The 22,566-nt window shown below is 41.8% G+C and overlaps 1 protein-coding gene across 4 annotated transcripts in view; it reads left to right on the plus strand.

Annotated features, from left to right (window-relative positions):
- LOC115463527 overlaps nt 1-22,566 on the plus strand; it is a 161,391-nt gene that overhangs the window by 54,128 nt on the left and 84,697 nt on the right. For 3 of the 4 annotated variants that reach the window (XM_030194121.1, XM_030194120.1, XM_030194124.1), the window contains 5 exons: nt 3,551-6,510; nt 7,794-7,986; nt 15,961-16,042; nt 16,365-16,494; nt 16,750-16,875. In XM_030194121.1, coding sequence (XP_030049981.1) covers nt 3,551-6,510; nt 7,794-7,986; nt 15,961-16,042; nt 16,365-16,494; nt 16,750-16,875 — 3,491 coding nt within the window. The remainder of the gene's footprint in view (nt 1-3,550; nt 6,511-7,793; nt 7,987-15,960; nt 16,043-16,364; nt 16,495-16,749; nt 16,876-22,566) is intronic. The other variant, XM_030194123.1, reaches the window with a different exon arrangement.

Below are 22,566 nucleotides of genomic sequence, written 5' to 3' on the forward strand. Positions count from 1 at the left end.
GCCATCTTCCGACACAAATCGGGAGATGGCTGGCGATTTCTTAAAAGCGGCGAAATCGTTATAATCGAAAGCGGCATTTTTGACAGCATCGCCGCTTTCCCGTCGCTTCGCTGGCGAAAGTTCAAGGGGGCGTGTCGGTAGATTAGCAAAGGCGGGACATGGGCGGGCATGGGCGTGACTACCAGATGGCCAGCTTTCGCCGATAATGGAAAAAAAAAAGCGGCGTTAAGCAGTATTTCACCGGGTTTACTTGGTCCTTTTATTTTCACGACCAAGCCTCAAAAAGGTGCCCCAACTGACCAGATGACCACTGGAGGGAATGGGGGATGACCTCCCCATACTCCCCCAGTGGTCACCAACCCCCTTCCATACTAATAAAAATAAAAACCTTTTTTGCCAGCCTGTATGCCAGCCTCAAATGCCATACCCACCTCCATGACAGCAGAATGTGTTGTATCCTCCGACAGCCTTTCCCTAGTTGCGATATGGCTCTCGGGTGAGTGTGACACCTTTTCTGTTAGGTGCCCTGCAGAGTCACATTAGCAATGCATTGTGGTGGGTGTAGGGTACTGGGCTCTACTCCCATGGTGCTTTTCCCCCCTGTTAACTGGGTCAGAGTGTGCCCTGTTTTGTTTCCTGTTGTAGTCCATGCGGTAGTGGCCATTTTTGTAAGCCAGTTTTAGTTCCCTTTCCTGTGTTACCCACGTTAGAGAACGTAGTTCTTACCTTGAATGGTGCTGAAAGAGGGCATTGTACACCATTGTGCCAGCTCTGACCTACTGCTAATCTTAGTACCAGGGAACTCTTTGCCAGTGGGGCACAACCTCTGATCTGCAGTTAACTGTGAGTAAACGTGGTTATTTCAAGAAAGGACTTTTTCAGAGAGATTAGTCTTCAGGTGTGAACTGGTGTGCCAAAGTTATACAGCAGCAATAAGTCCTAGAGGCTGTATGCAGGTCCCTGGAGCAATTTTAGTGGGTGCAGTACATTTGTGGGTTTGGGGGGGGGGTTGGGGGGGCTGAGTTCCCAAAGTAAGGGAGCTATGCACGTGGGAGCTTTTCTGAAGTCCACCGCAGTGACCCCTAGGGTGGCTGGTTGGTGTCCTGGCATGTCAGGGGGGCCAGTGCACTAAAAATGCTGGCTCCTCCCACGGCCAAATGATTTGAATTTGGCCGGGGTTTGAGATGGCCGACATAACTTTCCATTATCGCTGAAAAACAAACCCGGCCATCTCAAACCCGGCGAACTCCACAGCATTTGGCCGGGCTAAACCATATTATCGACAAAAAAGATGGCCGGCCATCTTTTTCGATAATACGGTTCCGGCCAGCTGTAGCGCCGCGGCCAACATAGATCGCCGGCGATCTATTTGGCTGGCGACATTCGATTATGCCCTCCACGTGTTTTGTGAAGCGCTCGATGAACTAGTCCAGTGGATCTTTCATCATATAGTTGGGGCAGTTGTCTAGTATGCATGTGTGTATTTTGTCAATAGTTTCTTTACTGTGTTTAGTGCGGGTGGTTTAGATGTGGACCATGATCTGTCTGCCATGGTGTGGATGTTGTTTGTTTCGCAGTCTTGTAGGAAGTCAGTGAAGGATGTTTGTGGTTTTGCTAAGTTTGATCTTATTTTGTATTTGAAATATTGTGCAAGCTCATCTGCAGCTGGTGGTTTTTCATTTGATGCCATTATGTCTTGGGTTTTCAGAAGTTTGTTCATGAGTTCAAATATTTTTTTTTTCGTATAAGCCTGATCAAGGTTTGCATATGTGCTGTGGTGTTCTGCTTTAGCCTTCTTTTCGCTGTTTGAGTATTTTCTTATAGCTTGTCTCCATATGGATTTATTTATGTCCGTTTTGTTTTTGGCCCATGTTCTGTCAAGTTTCCTGCACAGTTTTTTCATGTGTAGTAGCTCGTCATTAAACTAGGGGCATGGTTGTTTTTTTATATTTCTTGTTTTTGTTGTGAGTGATGCTATTTTGTTTAGTATGTTTTCACATGCTTCATTCCAATTTCTCGTGAAATGTATATCCTTAGGTGTTATGTTGTTCTGTTCGTTCATCGTTATTGTCCAGAAGGTATTGGAGTCTACTTTCCTTCTGGTTGTGAATGTGTGTGGTGTTCTTGGTTCACTTTTCTTTTTGTTTTCTTTCCATTGTAGCGTGAAAGTTAGTTTGCTGTGGTCTCACCATATTACCTCTTCCCTTTCTAATATGTGATAGTTGTTTGCTGAGAATCTGTGAGCTAGTAGGTCTAATTAGTGTCCTTTTGTGTGAGAAGAGGTGCCTTGTGCTGTTTTAAAGTTCCATTGGTTTATGAAGTTTATTAGGATTCTGGTGTTGGTGTCATTTTGTTTTTCTAGGTGTAAATGTCCTCCTAGTAGTAGGACATTTTGTTGATTGATGCAGATGTTTGATACAAAATCCATGAATTCGTCTTAAGTGTTTGTCCAGCTTCCTGGGGGGGGACGGACGGTAGAAGAGGTTAATACATAGTTGGTCAGCTAGTATTGTGTCTGTGATTTTACATGCCAGAATTTCAATTGCTGAGGATGTGTGTTTAGTGATAGGTACCACTGTGAAGGAGGATTTATATATTATTGCAACGCCATGTTGGTTCCCTGCCCCGGAACAGGAAATAACATCAGAGGGAGCAGGGAACCGGCGGAGCCAACAGCCGCGTGGCTGCTCCCTGAACCCCCCTCCAGTGTGCACCTGGGGTGGACCACCCCCACTGCCCCGCCCTCGGTACGCCACTGATTATACCCCAGAACAATTGTTTTAAAATATATAAAGAAGGTAATGACGTATTGGAGGGATTATGGGACGCGAGACAGCTTTAGTCATATTTGGCAGACATGCCCAAATGTTGGTTTATTCTGTACTGAACTATGTGATAAATTATAACAAGTGTTGCAAATCCCATATCCCTTGTCTATGGATAACTGTCTACTACATTATAAAGGTCCAGACATTAAGGCCGAGGCCCATTTGTTGGCAAATCCACTTTTTTGCAGCAGGCAAACTAGCTCTGGCTAAAAATTGGAAACACAAGAATGTACCACCATCTGGTCGCAGACAGTGCCCGATGGCAGCACCTCTCTCTCTTGGGCAGCAGCGCTGTTGCCCGTGCCAGTTCCGAGAATCAAAATAGCAGCTGCAACATCTCACAGTAGTCTTGCGAGAGTTCACGGCCTCCATCTAGAACTGATATGAAATATGTATGTATATGTATGGAAAGACTCGCAGTTACCTACAGGATACTGACAGCGCTTCTTTATCTGTGACTTTGCTTTATATCAATATAGTAAGTGCACATTAAGATGGACACTCAGGGAATGTTTTACAAGAGATGGGGAGGGAAGCAGGATAAGGGGACTCCAGATTGAAGAGATTCATGATTAAAAAAAAAAGGCTTGTAATATTTGTTTCACAATGATGAAAAATTCAATAAACATATTTGGCAGAAAACACCCAGCTGCCAATAATCTAATGTACTAAGCAGTGTGCAAGATAATGTTAACGTCTTTCTTTGATACTTTTTATTTCAGATACTCCTCTGAGTTGCTCTCCAGACGAAGAAGAAGCCATCACAAGCAGAGATGAGGTTGATGGACAATACTTCATGATAAACCAGATGGAAGGTCTTAGTGGTGGCGGCCAGGATTCTGCACAACTCAGTAGGGCTGATGAATGGAGCTCCATGGAGTTAGACGCCAGGGGTGAGGCAGAGTCTGCAGACCGCATCAACAATAACCAGGATCCATTTGAGGGAGTTGACTTCCAAGATGAAGGGCTGCTGTTGACTCCAGGGGGTGATCTGATGTCAGAGGTAGTGCAACTGCTTGACTTCAAGCAGATAAGTACACCATTCGGAATAAATTATGGAGACTCTGCCATGTTTGAGAATGATGTTGGAAGAGAATGCACCTCAGAAAAAGAAGAGCTCACAGCTCCAGGAGATCAAACAGAGAATGAAAATCAAGAACCCCTGGGTGATGCAAGAAATGATATTCAGGAACCAGAAGATAAGGATACAGAAGCTATGACATGCTATGCAGGCTTTGAAGCAGATGAGAGAGGGTTGTGCTCCCAAAGTGAAGAGAGTGATATGGACTCAGATGGAGGGAGAGATACTTTGGGACCAGATATCAAGAATCTCTTAGAGATGCAAAAGATGAACACAGATACAGAATTAGGCAAAAGTTCAGGTAGTGATCAAGAGGGACATGAAAAGAAAATTTTGAATGCCAATAATGGCAATGACATAGATAAAATTCCTACAGTTTTAGACAAACCAGAACTTCTGAATGAAAAAGGGTGTGCCATAGCAACTGGAGAAGAATGCATGGAGAGCAGGTTGCCCTTCAGCTATACTTCAGAAATTGATGTACATGCATCAGATACAAGGGATCTCATAGCCAAATTAGCACTGACCAATGAGTTACAGGTACCTGCAGCTCAGATCCTGGAAGAAGACATGAATGAGGATCTTCAAGAATACTGCAAGATGGAGCTGGTCACTGAAGAACCTTTCTGCAAAGGCGAGGAGGAAACAATGATTTTCAGCAACTTGGAAATCAAGAGTTTTGTTTTTGAAAGAGATTTCATTGTAAATGCTGGTTTTGGTCAGGGTGATCACCTAGATCTCCATCCAGAACAAGAATCCAGTCAGGATTTCACAGCCTCTATCATGTCTGTAGGCACGGAGATACACTGTGAATTTCCAAGGGCAGTGTCATCCCATGATTTGGAAGAACAAGTCATAGAGCCAATTATATATGAAGGGAGAGAACATAACCAAATGAAGCATGGTGAGCTTTTCCCAAAGGAAGAGGAAGCATATATGGAGTACGACCAGACATTAGATGAGGAAATACAAGAGGTTTGTTCAACAGGGTTAAGTAATTTGAAAACAGAGGAAACTGCAATGTGTCATGGATCAATAGTTGTTAAAACTGCACCAGAACCTAAAATGTTTTATTCTGAAATGTGTTTCAATCAGGATAGAGATGAAGAGCAACAAGGAAGCTCAGAAACAGAAGATGATGTGAACATGGAAGCAGACAAGCAGCTATGGAGCACAGACCTAGTGCAACAGGAGCTACGGTTTCTTAGAGCAAGCAGTTCCCACCAGCTGGAAGAGGACTCTTTGGAAGAAGACTATAACAATAAAGTAAATAAGGAAGGAAGTAGAGACAGATATTTGCAGGCAGACAGTCCAACCAAGTGCTCAGATGACCAAGACAGCAAAGAAGATTCAGATGAAGAGAGACGACGTCATGATATCACAGACAAATTGGACCCAGAAGTCCTGCACCTCCTAGAGATGCACCTACTCAAACAACAACTTGTTGTCATCAAAGAGGAACAAGAGGAAGAGCCTGGATTTGATGATATACACATTAATGAGCAAAGAGAGAATTTTGAAGCTTTTGTTGGATCTAGAAAGTTTACTCCTCCTTTGGACATAGTCCTAGAGGAACCTGAACTGGCGGAGGAGAATGAGCAAACAGTAGGTTCATCAAAAGAGGTTGGCTTTAAAGATATGACATTATTGGAGCAAGATCTATATAAGGGAAGCAGATTCAGTGAGCCAGAGTACCGTAAAATGGGTTGGGATGGCCCTGTACAGCTCAGTTTTAGAACTGGATCAACTGATATAGCTAGAAAAGATTTGGGCAAAGTCATTCAAGAGTCTCTATGTCAAGGAGAGTCAATAGAACAACATTTGGGCATTTATACAGAAGAAATAAAAGCTTGCATAGAACAGTCTGAAAACAAAGACAAAGATAGAGAGATATTGGAAGATATCACTGGTGACCTAGATTATCAGATGAGGTCTGGATACAAGCAACATATAATGGTTGTTGCTCCTGGAGTTACAGGTATCACATCAAAATATTGCTTGGAAGAGAGTTCTTACAAGACAACACAAATGAAAGAAGGATTAGGCAATTTTATGAATACAAACTTTCCTCTAAAAGAAGAAAAACCTGTGTCTCTGGAGGAAGAGTTAAGTGGAAGTAGCTTTCCAATTCATTCTATTAGGAAACTTGAATCAGGAGGTTTTGGAGAACTCAAGGTGGCCTTTGAGTGTCAACAGAGAATCTGTGCTGGTGAGAACACAAAGAAGGTCAGCCTAGATAGTAAAGAAGACACAAATAGTGAAAGCATTGGATTTGATGAAAAGATCAAGAAATATTTTGGGTCAACAACCACATCTTCTACAGAAACAGACTCTAGAAACTGGAAGAACTGGACGATAGAACCAAATGAAGGGACAGAATTCCTTGGTAGTGATACGGAACCAACTAACATTTTCAAAGTTTGTATTTTGGAGTCCCCATATCCAGCAGAAAGAGATCACAATTATCCACAAGAGGGGCAAGGACCCAAAGACTTGACAACACAGAGTGCTTCTAGGGGATCGTTGGAAGGTGACAATCAAAAGACTGTGCTGGAAATTTCGGCTGCAGCAGCACCAGTAGCAATCTATAAACCCTTGAAGGTAAGGGGATTGACATGGATGTTCAGGATTATGGGTCCTAACTGTTGGAATCATTTGCCTGTAGAACATCAATCTTTATTTTCTTCTAGGAAGTGCTTGAAGACCTATTTGTTTTCCCAGGCTTATGGTTGTACTTGTTGAATGATATTGATACTTTTCTTGCATTCTGTTTTTTTTTTTTTATTGTATTATTTGTAGGTTGAAAACTATTTTGGTTGACCACGTCACAAAAATGACTTGGGAACTCAAATTGCACACTCTTAGCCAGCATATGTAAATTAATGTTAATCTATAGCCACTGTATACAAGTACATCTTTTAAAAATGTATTGTGGCTGTTCCGATACCCAGGTCTATTTATGGCCCTTGAAGACTAGGGTTGATGTCCTCCTGCTTAAACAGAGAGATGGGATAAAAAAAAAACCCTCCCAAGAACATACTGGGCCACTCCAATTCATGTCTGGAGATAGAGTTCTTTTTTTTTTCTTAGGGAACTCCATCTGCAGATACACAATTGAGGATGGGGGAGGGGTGAAACAAAGAGTGACTTGGCCTATCCTAGGTGATGCTGGCTGTACTTGAGACACATGGACTGCCATTTACTCAGACATCTCTACTGTTGAAGTCCTCCCTGTTCCTGGTTTGTCTTTCAGGATTTTTTTTACCCGATAGTCTTTCTCCTGCTCCGTTTCCTGCCAGCTCAATTGGAACCAGACTAGGATCTGATGCCATTATCCTACCCAGAGATTTTTTTTAATCTGTTTTATATTCCTGTGCACCCCATCCCCCCAAACATACACAGTTGGGCTTTGGAACCTTACAACCTTGGGCCTGACTCCAGCCACCTAGGAGTCACTCCCTCACAATGAACGAAGTCCTTCTCCCCAGCGACTGCAAACATTGCCTTGGTAGCATACCATTGCAGTGGAGTGGAGGAGTAGCCTATTGGTAAAAGCAGTGGGCTGAGAACCTGGGAACTGGGTTTGATTTCCACTGCAGCTCCTTGTGACCCTGGGCAACCCTCCATTGCCTGAGGTATAAAACTTAGATTGTGAACCCACCATGGACAGAGAAAGCGCTTGAATGCAATATGTAAATTGATTGTACCTCAGAAAGGCAGTATATAAAGAATATAAAAATTAAAATCTCTGGCAGGCCTGAGGAGTGGACATCTAGATGCGGGCATCTAACCAGGAACTTTCTTCATGATATTGTTTGAGTTTTGATGATGAGTAACATCAAGTGGATATTAGCTATTTCTTCTGTATTTTCATTGGCTTGCAGGAAGGACATGCTGCTGAGAGAGGGGGTTTAGAGACACCACCAGAGAATACAGCCCTAAAGTGTGTCACTGCTGCAGATATATCTCTACCTTTGGGAAATGGATTTGGAAGTCAAGAAGTGGACCTTCAGGATCAGCTCTCTGATGCTGTGGAGAAAGCCAGGGCCCGTGAGCGCAGGGCTTCAGAGTTACAAGGTATGGATCCCTCTCCCACTTCCCTATACAGACTGGTACCCCTGAGGCCATGGCTCTGAGATTGGCGAAACTGCAAAAGAGTCTTCCTCCGATTTTAGATGGCCTCGAGGTCCCTTGTTGCCCTTTTTTCCATCGTTTCGGACAACCACCTGAGGCATCTTCCAGCCCTCTCTTGTACAATTCTGTGATGAGTGAAAGCCGGAGCAGCCCAGGAAGTAGTTAAAATTCTGTTGCCTTTTTTCTTTCTCTTTAACTGTTTTTATTTTTAGCACATCACCTGTGCTGCTGCCAGCGTCCTGTTATGGCAAATGCACTTTCCTTGTATAGGAGAAGGCGTGTCCCCTGTTATAATAAGAGTTCTCCTTTTATAGTGAACACATTTCCATGTTAGAGTGAATAATTGCTCAGGCCTGCACATCGCTCCTGGTGTGTGGTTGTGAGTGAGAGAACGTTAGTGTCAGTTGCCTGGACCACTCTTCCTTCCTGGCAGCATGGATTTGGTGTATACATCTGCATTATTTCAGACACAGGTTAAAGCGCTCCTTGTAATAAGATCCTCATCTGCTCTGACAGCCTCTGTGTGTGTGTGTGTGTGTGTGTGTGTGTGTGTGTCTGCGCATACACATTGTATGTGCTTGAAAAGGTCTATTTGCATGTTTGTGACCAAACAGGGGGCAATTTTAAAACATAGTCACTAAGGACCTGATATTCAGACCATGGGAGGCAGCCTGCATCCATGCCATGAGCGGCACTGACCCCAGATATTCAGTGCTGAGCCATTTCTGATGACCGGCATTGAATATATATTTTTTGGCCATCTCAAATTTAACCGGCTAAGGGTCCCTTTTACTAAGGTGTGTAGGCGCCTACTTGTGTACAAACCATCAAATTGGAACTACCACCCGGCTACTGTGTGCCTCAGGCGTTAATTCCATTTTTGATGTGCGTCCAAAACATGCGGTAGAAATTTTCTACCACGTATGCGCACTGACGATTACCACCTGGTTAACAACGCGTGAGACCTTAAAGGCTTTTTTTGCAAGCACGCTGAAAAATGGACCTGCACACGTCCAAGACACGTGCCTACACCCGTGCAGGGCATTTTTCAGCGCGCCTTAGTAAAAGGGCCTCTAATTGAATATTCAGCACTGGCTGGTAAAGTTTATAGCGGCCAAAGATAATCTTGGTTAGCTGTTATCCGTTGGATTCTAGATAGCATGCCTAGAGATCCATGCCAAAATCCAAGCAAATTCTGTAACAACGTGCATAACTTAATTGGCTTAACAAGCTAATCAGTGTTGATAACAGCTCTTAACAATCAATAATGAGCATTAATTGGCAATAATTAGAATTTACATGCACACCTCGCTAAGCACATTCTGTAATTCAGCACACCTAAGTTCTAACGTGCGCAGACAAAAATGGGCGTGGTTATGGGTGGAGAATTCTGCATTTTGTGGGTGTTCTGGAATTTACGCCATAGTTAAAGAATATGGCTCCTTTGCACCTAAATCTATGCGCTGGGATTTACGTCACGTTTTTGTTGGTGTAAATGGATGCGCATAGTTTTAGGCTCTGAGATATCAACTAAGTGTATTCTATATACCACGCTTAAACCTAGGTGCCACTTATAGAATGCACTTAGTTGACAATGATTTCCACACCAATTTTTTAGGTGCCATATAATCTCCCCCCCCCCTCATGTGCTAACCACGAATATTCAGCGGAGATGACCGTTTATCTCGCACTGAATATTAGCAGCCGGCTAAACGCTATTTAACCAGCCAGGAGCCACTCCTGGCCGGTTAAATACTGCTGAATATTGGCCAGTAACAGGTTCAAGATCAGTTATTTTCTGATATGTATTGTTGATGGATACAATGTGCCTATTATGTGCAGAAATGTTTACAATAATGGTGTTTAAGTGCATGTGTGTGCACACACATGTTCTGCCTGAGTACTATTCTATATGTGTATTTGCCTGTGGCAGAACTCTCATTTATGCACATAGCTCTGACATTTAGATGCCGACCCTGTGGCTGCTGTATGTTGAGTCTAGTCACGTATTTCAAATGTTAGGCCAGTATACTATAAAGGAAAGTAGGCACTTATGTTCCTGTATGGAATAGTCTCCTGCCAGGAGCCCTGTATAGAATTGCCCTGCATGTACCGAAGAGCACATACTTCCTTTTTGTAGAAAATTCGTAGGTCCTGAGTGAGGTGAGTTGGAGTAGTGACAGCTCACCTTACTCAGGACCTATGGATTTTCTACAAAAAGGTCTTTTTAAAGACCATATTTCTCCATCTTCTTGTACCAACGTTCATTGACCATTTGATGTTTTTACGTATCCTATATAATAAAAAGCACCTCCAACATTCTGAAGCTGACTCCGTGGTACTGTGGCAATGTAGGGTTCGTAAGTCTGTAGTTCAGCATTTCATTGGCTCTCACTGTCCCCGCCTTCACGTCGAGGAAACGGAACGCTGCATAGTTGCCAAGCAAACAAACGCGACATCACAGGAACGAAGAACCAATCAGACAGAACGGAACTTGGAGGAGGGAAGTGGAGTGGATTGAATCTCTAACAAACAATCATATACAGGGAGGTACGAACATCAGTGGAGGCAAGTGCGCAGAATGGAAGGGAAGACAAACATTTAATCACTTTGTCACTCACACACATCACACACATACACACACACACACACATACACACAATCACTCTGTGTATCTCTCTCTTACACTGTCTGTAAAACACACTGTTACTCTCAGTCTCTCACATGGGCAACTGTATGTTGCATTCTCATGAGTAAGGAGCTCTTCTGATGTGATTGTTAAACTGATTGAAGGGCCTGAACAAGGAAAACTTTTACCACATTGTAACACAGTTTACACAAAAACTATTGTATATAAAGAAATCTTACACATGTAAACAACAATTATAATCAGAATACAACCGTGGAAACATTAATGGCAGGAACTCATTACATTGCTAGCGCCCGTTTCATTGCGTTAAGAAATGGGCCTCTTTTACTAGTTTTATATAAAGACTCCTGAAGCAGGCCAACAGCCGAAACACGGTACTGTGTCAAGTCTTCGCCAATAAACTACCATCGATTGAAGTCTCCTCATTTGTTTCCGGTTTGCTTGGTCTATTTCCCACTTCTTTTGTACTCCTGTAATTTCGTTGTGGGATCTCGGCGTTTCTCCGCCTTGGCAGGCCTTCACCAATCCTTTAGCCTTGCAGCCACACTTTAAGAAAGCACTTGTGCAGTCTCTAATATTCACACTCAGTAACATAAATGCTTTTGTTAGAGGTACCAAGTTACCCTGTTCTAGGAGGGAGACAACTGTTTTGAGCTTTTCATCACTTTTGCAGTGTGGTATATGCAGTCCCTGATTCTGCCTGTTGAAAAATCAGGGCTGCAGGTCCCATAATGCATCAGGCTGGGGTTGTCAGAAATTCAGGACTGATCTGCACTCAGTCTCCCTTCTAGAACTGGTAGCTTGGCAGCTCTGTCATGTTAGCCCAATGAAAAATATCACACTGTGTATAAAAGCAGCATTTCTCTGCTAAGTTGCTAAGACTCCGTGCATGCATGTGTGTGAGTGCTTGTAACTGAGCAGGATCATAGTTGGTCATCATGATTAAAATGCTTTCTAAAAGGGTTTGAGAAAGAAAAGAAACACTGAAATAACATGAAAAAAGGGTAAAAGAAAAGATGGAGTGACGCAGGTCTCACTCCTCCCTCTTCTCTTTCCTCCCCCCTCTTGGTAGTAAATTAGCCCCACCCTGCCTGAGGAATGCTGGATGCACTGTCCAAACCCTGAGTCACATTTCATACTGTAAACACACAGCCTGAGTGCTGGGGTTACGGCTTCTTCTGAGCGTTGCTTCCTTATGAGGACATGAATGCTGTTCCAGTGCCATGCCCCGAAAAGAAATCGCATTTCTTGATGAACCGTACTTGATGAGCTGGTAAGGAAGGACTTCCTGACTGCCACTCACTAAGGCTATGTATTCAGTCATCTGACCCCTTACAGACTTAAACCTTTGCCCCCCTTGCATCTTCCAGTGGCCACAGTGGAGTGGAGGAATGGTTAGAGCAGCGGCCTGTGAACCAGGGAAGCCAGGGTTCAAATTCCACTTAAGCTGCTTGTGGCCTGGGTCAGAGAAATGTCAACTGTACCTGTTTGTAACCCACTTTGAACTTGAGTTTGGAAAGAAGTGAGCTAAACTCAACTCCAGACTATGGATCCATCTTCAAAGGCTTTGTGCTCATCCAGTCTTGCTGCATATCAGTGCTGTTCCAGCAGGCCCACATGGAGAGACCATGACATGACAGAGCAAGAAATTAGAACTAAGACACATTTTAGAAAGGATGTGAATAATGGGAAGGGAAATGAGACTTGATATACCACTTTTCTGAGGTTTTTGCAACTACATTCAAAGTGGTTTACATATATTCAGGTACTTATTTTGTACCAGGGGCAATGGAGGGTTAAGTGACTTGCCCAGAGTCACAAGGAGCTGCAGTGGGAATTGAACTCAGCTCCCCAGGATCAAAGTCCACTGCACTAACCACTAGGCTACTCCTCTACTCCTAAAACAAAGTAAAGAAAAGAAGACGGGACCCTTTTTATTGGACTAACTTAATCCATTTTTGATGAGCTTTCGAAGGTAACCCTTCTTCAGATCAGAAATTTAAAAAAAAAATGGATTTAGTCCAATAAAAAAAGTATCATCTTCTTTTCTTTTGTTTTATTTCTACTTATTACCTTTAAAAGTGGACTAACATGGCTACCACACCACTTTAACCAGAAAGGATGTACAAATCAGAACCGAGAGATCTCAAGTTCCACTAGAACAGGATCTGCTGATGTACAGCCTCCTCTAAAATACATGGAGGATGTTTATGTGCCAGTTATGTGTGGTGGGAGCATCCATTTTATAACCATAAAAATGTAAAATCATTAACGGGTCAGCATGGGCACATAACCACATATGAGCTGCCACATACATATTTTAACGTCAGCAATTTTAGAAACATATATGAGCATTTTTCCCGGAACTGTCACAGAGCCTGGTATGCCTTGCCTGTTTCACTTTCGGAGAAGACATCAAACACTGTGACCTCCCCTGATCCCTCCAGCAGAGCACTGCTCCATACGAGCACCTTTCTGAGACCCAGACCTCCCAGGTAGCAGGTGTAAATTGTGACATCGATCTGTTGTGACATCGATCCCTTCTGAAATGCGGAATACACATTCATTTTTTAGGCCTAGTCCTGCCCAAAGCACACCCACACCATGTCCCCTTGATATATGCATGATTTTGCGTTTTAGAGTGACGTGTGTATCCAAGGCTTTTTTTGAAGGGGTACTTGGGGGTACTGAGTAGCGGCGTCTTTTCCACTGTCTGCTAAACTTGACCTATGGTTCTCGTATTTTAATGAAAGAGCTCAGGCTGTACATACAAATTCTGCCTTGTCATAGATTCTATGACTGGTTGCAGGGGTCCTGGCTATTGTGGGGTGAGTCCCTCAATGATCACTCCACCCTTGAAGGGTGGCCTGGCATTTGAGTACCGGCACCTTTTTTGCTAGATAAAATGCGCTGTGTGTATCCCAGCTTTGTAAAATCAAGGTTTAGATGTGTATGCAATATACAGGTCTAAATGCCAGTTTATGAACATCTAAAAACATAAATAGCACTCTTCTAAACTAGGCACCAAAGCGAACCCCTCAAGGTCAAACACAGTATGAGTGATAGAGCTGAGGCATCTTCAGCACAAACTCTCAATGACATTCCTTCTCATCTTGATTTTTCCTTTTACAAAATTATTAAATATCTGCGTAGTTCATCTTTTTGTTGTTTCTTAAATATAACTCTTTGCAAGTTGCTCTGTGACTGTCTCGTGCTCATTTTGCTGAGCAGATGCTCCATGCTGACCACTGTAAGAATAGCCAAGTTGATCGTATGATCTCGATCTAATATTGAGCTGCTAGCTTGGAAGAAAAGTCCATGTCCTGCCCAAGATCAACCATCTCCAAAATATTTCACAAAAAAAAATATGTTTTTAAAACTTCCTTAAATTTTACTCTGTCAGATCATAATCTCAAATAACCTGGTAATTGATTCCAAAGAATCGCTCCTGCAACAGACAAAGCTTTATTACGAGTATCAGCCAACCTACAAGTAGAAACACATAGTTGCTTAGTAATTTCAGAGCGCAATGAGTGCCTTGGTTGGTATATTGTCAAAGCATAGATCCATTGATGGATCAAAATCAATACTTTAAACAACACACAAAATTTAACAGGTAACCAATGAAGCTTCTTTAAAATCAGAGTCATATGGTCCGATCTCTGCGTGCCAGTAAATAACCAAGCTGCTGCATTTTGTATAACCTGCAATGCACGAGTTCTAGCAGCCAACATGCCCAAATATAATGAGTTGCAATAATCTAAATCTTCAAAAATCATAGTTAGATATCATCTCTTATTTTTTTGTGAAATATTTTGGAGTTGACTGATCTCGGATTGGACATGGACTTTTCTTCTGAGCTAGCAGCTCAATATTTAGATTTTCTTTTAACATTTTATTCATTTTATGTCTCTCTTGTACTCTTTCTACAATTATGCATGTTTTTACTGTAACCCGCTTTGGATATAAGGCCTGATATAAATACGATAATTAATAAATAAGTAGATACTGGGTCAGACCGATGGTCCATCTAGCCCAATATCCTGCTTCCAACAGTGGCTAATCCAGGTCACAAGTACCTGGCAGAAATCCAAATAGTGGCGACATTCCAAGCTACCAATCCCAGGGCAAGCAGTGGCGTCCCCATGTCTGTCTCAATAGCAGACTATGGACTTTTCCTTCAGGAACTTGTCCAACGTTTTTTTAAACCCAGATACACAAATCACTGTTACCATATCATCCAGCAACGAGTTCCAGAGCTTAACTATTTTTTAAGTGAAAAAATATTTCCTCCTATTTGTTTCAAAAGTATTTCCATTTAATTTCCTTGTCACCTCATCTGTGTACTTTTTGAAAGCGTGAACAATAAATTCACACTTACCAATTCTATTCCACTCGGGATTTTGTAGATCTCAATCATATCCCACCTCAGCCGTCTCTTTTCCAAGAAGAAGAGCCCTAACCTCTTTAGCCTTTCTTCATATGGAAGGAGTTCCATCCCCTTTATCATTTTGGTCACTCTTCTTTGAACCTTTTCTAATTCCACTATAGCTTTTTTGAGCTACGGCGACCAGAAGTAAACGCAATACTCAAAGGGAGGTCGCACCATGGAGTGATACAGAGGCATTATAATATTTTTCGTCTTATATACCATCCCTTTCCTAAATATTCCTAGCATCCTGTTTGCTTTTTTGGCCACCATCACAAACTAGGCAGAAGATTTCAGCATATTATCTACAACAACACCTAGATCTTTTTCTTGGGTGCTGACTCCCAAGGTGGACCCTAGCATCAGCTAACTATAAATTGAATTATTCTTCCCAATGTGTATCACTTTGCATTTGTCCACATTAAAATTCATCATGCCAGATAACATGCTGGCAGCAGAATCCCAGTGGTGTGTGAGAAATGCCACCTCAGCTCAGCAAGTCCTGCAGCCTGTGTTGGGCTGCTCCAATCAGAAATGTGTGTGTATATGTAAAGCAAGTTTGCACAAAATAATCCCTGTTACCATAGGAGTTAGGTGCTCCCTTTGTATTCTTTATATTATTTAGTGAATTAATAATCATTTCTTTCCCCTGGATCAGTCTGTCACTAGAGATCTTGACCAGCCTGATATATGGCCAGAGTTTGTTAGACATTCCTGGCTTACACAGTCTACAGAGATGATGGGATGTCTGTCATTGACTGTTATGACATGAAATTAACTGGAAAGCTTTCTTACTCACCCTTTCCCTTTGTGTGTCTGTCTCATTCTCTTTGTGTAGCAGAGGTCCAGCACCTGCAACAGGAGATTAGGGACCTGCGTCAGGAAAACACTGAGCTTCTGCTGCTGTCAGAGCACAAGACGTAAGGAGCCTCCTTTCTCTTCCTTTTCAGTTGTTTTTTTTTTTAATCCCACACAATATTTGTCTAGAATCTAGGTCTGTGGATACTTTTGAGCATTCAAGGGTCTATGGTAAAAACCTGGACAGGTAAGTTTATAATCCCTCTTGCACCACTAAAACAAATGGGGAAACAAACTCTAAAATAAATGTGATTTACTTTTCTGTAACACTGAACAAAAATAATTTTGAGGTACCATAGTCAGAGCAGCCTCTGAGGAGAATTCATGGAACTATTTACTTGCTTGTTTGCTTCAAAACTAATCAGCATCTCTTTCTGAAAAAAGGTGTCAGCCAGAGAGAGGAGCTCACTGGGTTGGGGAACCTCAGACAGAGATGCCCATAAAAGCTCAGGGAGTCCCGGAATCAGTGGCGCTCAGGGAAACAGAAGAAGAGGGGCAAAATACAGGCAGCAAGGTAAGAGGGGAGGGTCTGAGGGATGACTGTGTAAAAAAAACTCCTCTCTTTTTCTCTCATCCCAAACTGTACTTGACCCTGATTTCCTCCCTCTGTGTTTAGGATTATAATGGTTTATCAGAAACTGTGGTGGTGGAGATGTAGTTGAGGCCTGCCTGCCCCTCAAGTTCCCCACTTTCCCCACTTTTCCTAATGTACCCAGGCTTTCCAGATTTCTCATGTGCTTTTTCTTTTTTGGGTCATTTGTCACGACAGGGGGCAGAGCAGCTGGCAAGACTGCGTAGGGAGTTTGACTTTGTTCGACAGGAGAGTCGCTCTTTGGTGGAGCAGCTGAACTCTCTGCAGCAACAGCTCAGGACCCTGCGGCAGGTCAACAGGAAGGTAAGATTCCTGAGGCCACCACATTGGGCACCAGAGGCAGGGGGTGATGTGCTGACTGCTGAGGCTGGGGTTCCAGATGTTAAGGCCCACTTCATCAAGGTCTTTTCTCCTAGACACAGAATGGGAGAAAAACCTTGGAATTTCCACCTTAAATGTGATAAACAGGCCATCCACAAGCATTTTTCTCTCTCGCTCTCACTAATTTGTTCTCTTCCCTCTCTGTCTCCTTTTTTTGTGTCTGTCTGTCTTACTGTGAAGATTCAAGAAATAAATATCAACAAATAAGTTTTAGGTGATACTTTCTTTCTTGGACTGACTTCATTTGTGGCTAGGTGTCAAAAGCTGTGTTCCCTTTATCAGGTCTGAGTCAGAATTCAAGAAGGTGGTAAAAGAGCATTATTATAACAGACAGGAGAGAAATACCAAAGATAACTCTAGGGGTCTAGTGCTGCTCAGTATTGTCTGGCCTGGTGGCAGGATACTGTAGATTTTGCTGCTGTTGTTCCTGTTCCTCCTCTTCCCCACCAGGATAGCTTTTCCTGCTCGTTTCTTTGCTCCTCTGTCAGCTTTGGGAAATGTACATCTCTTTTATCTTTGTATTTTGCATATTCAAGGAAGAAATGCATTTCTTTTCAGTTTCTTTGGGGTTGCACTACATTTAGTCTGCCTTCTCGAGGTTTCCAGTTCAGTTTGTTCAGTCTTTGTCTGCATATTTCTAGTTTTAATTTGTGATCGCTTAGCCTGGTGAGGTTTGGTCTGTGTTCCGCATGTGTGACCGAGGTGATGAAGGATTCTGTTAGTGTATAGTTTTTACATTAGCAAACAGAGTGAATCAGCCACACAATGGGAGAGGTCATCTAATGTTGCTGACATGAACTCTCTCAGGGCTTAGAAAAATCCAGAGTTTCTGCAGTCTGTTTTTGTTCAGGCTGCCTCCTGGATGTGGTTTATTATCTCTCTATGGCAGGGGTTCTCAACTCCAGTTCTCGGAACACATCAAGCCAGTCTGGTTTTCATGATATCCACAATAAATATGCATGATATACCAAACTCTTTCAGTTATGCTTCACATTTATTGGTTCCTTAATACAAAATCACTATAAAAAAATTTTAACAAATCATTCACTTCCACATACATACTCATTCACCCTACCCTTATTCACATTTGTGTAACTACACACATTTTGAGAAAACTTACTAATACAAATTTTGGAACTGTGGATGCTAATCGTTTGAGTATCCGAAGACCATTATATTAGGTATTGGTGTGGAATTTTGGACTTTTCTTATGAACTGTTAACACACCAAGCCTTTGCATAACAAAAAATTTATGCGAAGAAATCATCTGGAACTATCAAGAGTTAACATCAACAGGTCACATCAGTTGACCCAAGAGTGGGAGTAATTAGTTCAAGAAGTAATGTATTTGGCGATAAAGGAGGGTACAGAGTAGCTAGTGATGATTTGTATTAGTAAGTTTTCTCAAAATGTGTGTAGTTACACAAATGTGAATAAGGGTAGGATGTAGGGTGAATGAGTATGTATGTGGAAGTGAATGATTTGTTAAAAATTTTTTATAGTGATTTTGTATTAAGGAACCAATAAATGTGAAGCATAACTGAAAGAGTTTGGTATATCGTTGATATAGAGTTCAGTTATTTGAAGAAGTTGATTTAGCCCAGGTGTGAGTGGTGTTGGTGCAATAAATATGCATGAGATCAATTTGCATGCACTGCTTCATTGTATGTAAGTTTATCTCATATATATTAATTGATCCAACCACTTTTGTTGACTCTTGTTGTCCCTAAATATCGTTTATCGTTTATTTATTTTGCAATACTGTCGCTTATTGCCAAAAAATCAAAAAGGTTTACAGAGCAAATAATGCAATAAAATCATAACACAATTAAATTAAATTGGCCATTAAAAGATAGGAAAGAACAAACAAATCATCCATTCTTGAGAACCACAAAAACAGTGGAGTGGAATGGGTTGACATGAATCGCTTGTTTACTGTTTCCAAAAATACTAGGACTAGGGGGTACGCAATGAAGCTACAAAATAGTAAATTTAAAACAAATCAGAGGAAATATTTATTCACTCAACATGTAATTACTCTGTAATTCATTGTTAGGATAAGCAGTATAAAATGTATCGTACTGTTTTGGGATCTTGCCAGGTACTTGTAATCTGGATTAGCCACTGTTGGAAACAGGATGCTGGGCTTGATGGACCTTCGGTCTGTCCTAGTATGGCAACACTTATGTACTTATATATAATATAATACACAAACCTCTTTGCAATAAACCAGGAACCTCTGTGGCCTACCCACTAAGATACAGTAACTTTAGATGATGAAAGCTAGTTGATAATAATATGTTTTCAGTGCTGTACAAAAATGGGCGTATACTATACTGTTCCTCTGCATACCAAAATATATGATGTATTCCTAGAAAAACATTTAAAAATTATATATATGTATACATACTCATTGTGGCTATCCTAGAAACTTGACTGGCCAGGTATGTCCTGAGGCTTGAGTTGAGAACCCTTATCTTAGGGTTAATTTTATAACGGGAACCTATAAAAATTCTTTGTATAAAATAATATAGAGGGATGAAGAGACTGTGTATATATATATATATATATATATATATATATATATATATATATATATATACAGTGCACTCCATTTAAGTGCATGTCGGATAAGCACATGCTCTATTTAACTGCATGCCGTACTCCGGTCCCGTTTTTGGCGCCATCAATTTCTATGGGGACAAACCAGTTTAGCACACCACTGATAAGTGCAAGATTCGTTTATATGCATGGTTCAAGACCACTCCTCTGCAGGAAAGACTCCACATAAGTGCACGCACGGAATATGGAAGCCGATTAGCACGTGACAAAGGGGCGGTAAATTTGAAATCTCGTTGGTTAACTGCCACAGGCAGAAGAAGCGAAAGAATGTTGTTAGAGTGTACACTGGAGTTGTCGTCGTTGCGCAACTGTAAGACTTTAACACTGGCTGAACGAATAGAAGTTCTTAAAAAATTAGAAAACAAACAAAGTCAAGCATCTATTGCTAAAGAATATGGTCTCAATCCCAGTCAAATTTCACGTATCTTGAAGCAGAAAGACCAGCTTCTGGAAGACTGGCAAAACAATACAAATCCACACCGGAAACGTAAACGGGCGGGAAAAGTTGAGGATGTAGAAGATGCTCTTCTTCGGTGGTTTTCTCATGTCAGGAGCAGACAGTTTCCTGTCAGTGGCCCACTGCTTATGGAGAAAGCTAATCAGCTAGCTGAAAGTCTTGGACTAACTGAATTCAAAGCCACTGTTGGATGGTTGGAAAGATGGAAGGAGAGGAATAACATAAAATTCAAGAAACAGCATGGTGAAAAACAAGACGCTGATGACTTTGGTGCTGAAAATTAGGTTGTTTCAGTTCTTCCTACCATCTTGAACGAGTTTGCACCTCGTGACATTTTCAATGCTGATGAAAACGGACAGTACTGGCGAGTGATTCCTGATGGAACACTTGCATTCAAACAAGCCAAAACTACAGGAAGTAAAACGTTGAAGGACCGACTGACGATCCTCCTTTGCTGCAATATGGATGGGAGTGAGAAGTTGGAACAACTCGTCATTGGAAAGAGCAAAAAGCCCCGTTACTTCAAGAATGTTAAGCGACTTCCTGTGTCATATGAGACTAACACAAATTCATGGATGACTGGGGAAATTTGGAAGCAGTGGCTAAAGAAATTAGACACTAGAATGCGGGCACAAAAGCGTCAGATTTTGTTGCTTTGTGATAATTGTGCTGCACACAGTGATGATGTCAGGCTGTCTAACTTCAAGGTGGTCTTCCTGCCACCAAACACTACCTCTCTGATCCAACCTATGGATCAAGGCATAATAGCCAATTTCAAACAACATTATCGGGCTCTTGTGCTACGTCGTCTGATGAGCGTTATGGATGACCAGACTGGCAAGGATAAACATGCTGTTGAACTGGCTCATAATCTATCACTGTTGGATTCTCTACATATGCAGAAAGAAGCCTGGAATCATGTTACACAGGCAACCATTGTGAACTGCTACAAGTGGGCAAGCTTTGTTAGGGATGTGGAGAGGGACGAAACAGATGCAGCTGTTGCAAATGCGTCAGGTGAACAGGCTATTGACATCCTAGCCGGTGTTACTAAAGAGGAGTTTCATCACTATGTAGCTGTTGATTACAATCTACAAACAGTTGACGACAGCACTGATGTCGAGATATGCGCCTGCCCTACACGCAGGCAATGGCTGATGATGAAACAGATTATGAAATGAGCAACGAGGCACATGCTGACAAAATTCAACAACCTCCTGTCACTTTTGCAAGAGCGCTGGAGAGTCTCACCGTGCGGACCTATCTGGAGGCCACTGGATGTCAGTGCTATGACAGTTTTTACCATCTGGCAGACATAGTCTATGGAACTCACAGACACAAGAGTGTACAGAGGACTATGACTGATTACTTTAAGTAAGCCTAACATCAGTTAACGGAGACTGTATAACGTCAGTTAACGGAGACTATATAACATTAGTTAAGGGAGACTGTATACTGTATGTATAATAAACAGTACTGTACATATGTTTATCAGATGTCAAGCTTCTTTGGGTCACAACGGTTACGTGCACGCTCTGGTTAACTGCATGCATTTCTTTGGTCCCAGACCCTTTCACTTAAGCGGATTGCACTGTATATATATTTATATATCATCAGCAAAAATATTCTCCCAGGTGTTAATATAAAGATAGTTCCTGCACAATATAATTGCAATTGCATTACTTGGAGAGGAAAAAGCCTCAAAGTCCAGCCTCTTACGAATCACATACATCAACTGGCTCACTGGACAGTTACCTCATTGGCATAAAAAAACCATCTCACAATACATTAAAGCATAAGTGCCCTAGCGAAAATTATGAGTAATATTCCAACTTATCTGCAACACACAGCCGTTGATGCTGGAAGTGAGCAGTGCTTTATAGAAATGACTGGGTCTTTGACGCCCTGACGCAGCACTGACGAAGCGCTGGTCACTGTCGGTGGGACTGCATTTCTGATATGTGCCAGATTCTATGTTGCAGATAAATTGGACTATTACAAATAATTTTCACTAGGGCAGTTATGCTTTAATATGTTGTGAGAAGGTTTTTTATGCCGATGAGGTAACTGGCCAGTGAGCTGGTTGATGTATGTAATTTGTAAGAGGCTGTACTCTGAGGCTTTTTCCTCCCCACGTAATGCAATTGCAATTATATTGTGCAGGAGCTATCTTTATATTGACACCTGGGAGAAAATTTTGCTGATTAATCTATAAACATTTCCCAGAATAAGCCTATCTTACAAAGACAACATTGGTGCCTATTTGTCTTTATAAAATAGGCTCCCAGAACTATACTTAATAGCATGAAATGCTCTCTTAAATGTATCCCTGTTCAGAGGCAAGCACAACTATGAATGCGTACAGTATGCAAGAATGCACGTATTTAATAAAATAAGCACTTACACCACAAATGCACCTTAGGAATTCCTACATGGGGTAGTGTTAAAGTATGCATGCCTATTCACCATTGCTCATTTACACTATTCATTTTCCAAACACAAAGCGGGCTTTACATGGGTAAAAATCATAAAAT

This window comes from Microcaecilia unicolor, chromosome 2 (assembly GCF_901765095.1).
Source record: "Microcaecilia unicolor chromosome 2, aMicUni1.1, whole genome shotgun sequence".
NCBI lineage: Eukaryota > Metazoa > Chordata > Amphibia > Gymnophiona > Siphonopidae > Microcaecilia > Microcaecilia unicolor.